Source organism: Humulus lupulus, chromosome 4 (genome assembly GCF_963169125.1).
Source record: "Humulus lupulus chromosome 4, drHumLupu1.1, whole genome shotgun sequence".
Lineage (NCBI taxonomy): Eukaryota > Viridiplantae > Streptophyta > Magnoliopsida > Rosales > Cannabaceae > Humulus > Humulus lupulus.
This window is the reverse complement of record NC_084796.1, coordinates 88,697,350-88,700,054: the sequence shown is the minus strand read 5'-3', so window position 1 is coordinate 88,700,054 and position 2,705 is coordinate 88,697,350. Positions and strand designations below refer to the sequence as shown.

General features: G+C 40.8%; 1 protein-coding gene across 1 annotated transcript; it reads left to right on the top strand.

The window, feature by feature from the left end:
* Positions 1-363: 363 nt before the first annotated feature.
* Positions 364-1,307, top strand: LOC133832360 (protein FAR-RED IMPAIRED RESPONSE 1-like). The gene is made up of 2 exons (XM_062262715.1): positions 364-1,092; positions 1,176-1,307. The coding sequence occupies exons 1-2, from the start codon at positions 364-366 to the stop codon at positions 1,305-1,307; spliced, it is 861 nt and encodes a 286-aa protein (XP_062118699.1).
* Positions 1,308-2,705: the final 1,398 nt, after the last annotated feature.

Genomic DNA, 2,705 nt, shown 5'->3' with positions numbered 1-2,705 from the left:
TGAGACGGTCGGGCATACGAATTTGCCACATATTGAATCACCTTGCTGCAGAAAGAGGAGGACATGAGTATGTTCCGTTCTTGAAAAAGGACTTATACAATTGGATTGGACGACAAAGAGAGTTAGAAGAGGAGGAGGAAACAGATGCTGAGGGTGCCCTGGGATACTTGGAATGTCTTGGGTTACGTGACCCCAATTTTTTTGAAACACACACGATAGACGGGGAGGGAGTATAGGCTCGCTGACTTGTTCTGGGCCGATGGAATATCGAGAGATGACTATGGACATTTTGGGGAGATCATCGCATTTGACACAACGTACAAGAAGAATGCTTACAACAAACCCCTTCTTCTTTTTGTCAGCATGAATCACCACTTCAGAACTGTTGTCTTCGCAGTGGCATTGCTGTACGATGAGAAGGAGGACACATACATTTGGTTGTTGGAAGAATTCCTTCAATGTATGAACAAAAAATTGCCTCAGGTTGTTGTCACTGACGGAGATAAAGCTATGGCTAAAGCAATAGAGAAAGTCATGCCTAACGTTGTCCATCGTTTGTGTGCGTGGCACCTTCAGAAAAATGTTACCATTAATGTCCCTCACCCGATTTTCAAGACAAGGTTTAATGAGCTTCTATATCAATATTGTACAGAGGAAGAGTTTGACGAGACTTGGAGTGGCTTGGTTACAGAATTTCAGCTACAAGATAGCCAATGGGCAGCCATAACATACAACAATAGAAGGAGTTGGGCAGAATGCTTCCTACGGGGTAATTTCTTTGCGGGCCTCAGAACCACCCAAAGGTCGGAGTCGATGAATTCTTACCTGTCACACTTCCTGACAAGCAAACTTAAACTTAAAGACCTTGTTGGCCAAGTTGATAAAGCCATACAAAGCATACGCCACACGGAACGCGAAGATGACTTCATCAGTAACAACACATCGCCCCAGTTCCCTTCCAACATACTACAACAGTATTACCAGCAAGTTGCTTCAGTTTTGACGAGAAACATGTACGATAAGGTCGCACAACAAATCGACAATGCTCTTGCATACTCAATTGATTCGACAAGTGTGGAATTTGGGTGCAGGGTATTTTCCCTAACTCGTTTCCGTAGAGGACTGGTAAGAAGTGTAGTTCGCTACGTAATTGATCATGATCACTTTGAATGTAGTTGCATGCAATTCCAGTCAGACGGAATCCCGTGTCGACATATGTTTGTGGTAATGAAGCATTTGAACCTACCCTGCATCCCGAAACCTCTGTTAAAGGAACGCTGGAGGAAGGGCGCCAAATTGAGAGGTGAATTGAGTAGCGCTCCCCATGATAGGGTCCCCCGTGATGTGTTATTATGTACCCATTGGGGATCGTTGACATCACGGTTAAATGCAATGGGGTACTATGCTACACAACGTGATGATACATATGAAGAAGCATTAAGCGAAATGTCCCATTTGGAGGAAAAATTTAAAACAATGTGTGGTCAGCCTAATGATGAGTTTGAATCGAGTCACGTTGTACATGGGGACCACCGATCGCAACAACAACAGAGAGTAATTGGGGATCCGGCAATTGTGAGAACGAAGGGGAGGGAACCAAACAAAACAAAATCAAAATATAAGGGCGTGGACAATGCCACCCCAAGGAAGAATAGGTGTCGCAACTGCAACCAATTAGGCCATAATAGGGCAACTTGCAAAGTTGTTCCAGAAGTGGACAATCAATCCATGGAGACAGAAGATCCAACATCTTCAAACTATCCAATGTACTATACTCCGAACGTGGACGACATCAGTCAAAGTCAAAGGAGTTAATTAACAGGAGATAATGGCACAAACGAGCAATGGCATAGTCACCAATGACCTACTATTTCGAAACAAATTCTCAATCCCTCTACAGATTGTTACATCCCATAGCCATGCAATCGGTTTTATGCTAAGGGTTTAGAATTAGTTTGCAAAAAAATTAATGAATTATGTGTAATGCTTTGTATGTCTCATTTTTTACCAAATGTAATGTTATGGACATCAATCTTGTTTACTAAGTTCTACTATGTGGAATGCCCTTACTATGTTTTGAAGAGTCATTTATGGATGGATCGTTACAGGAATCATTTGTTGACACATTAATTTAAGAAATTTTGCGGAAAAGATACTACAATAATTCGTTAATAACAAAATTGAGGCATATTTAATTGATTTTGTCCTTGTGTAGCATGCATATATATATAGGACAATATTTTTATAGGGGCTTTACTTTAACTCCTACTGGTGGGGCCCTCAGTGTTTCGCATCCCGTTAACAGTTTTCGGGGGGATTTTTTTCTGATCGTGTTTACTGTAGCTATTTATAGCTTCCTGCTAATTTTCAAGAAATTGTGAATAGTTTACAGTACCAAAAAATAGGCTCAAACATGTAGTTTTCCACGCGCATAAAAAAATTTAGTCACGCGAGCACCATGTTTCAACCTAGTTTTCGGTAATATACTCTATTCACAATTTTTTAAAAATTAGCAAATGCTCCTAATAGCTACAATATACACGGTTATAAAAAAATCCCCCCGAAAATTGTTCAAGTTTTCAAGAACACTGACAGCCCCACCGCCACCGATGGGGATTAAAGTGAAGCCCCTTTAGCATAATTTCCTTCTTTATATATATATGATGTTCCTCGTATATTTTGTTTAGTGTGGCCACATTACTATT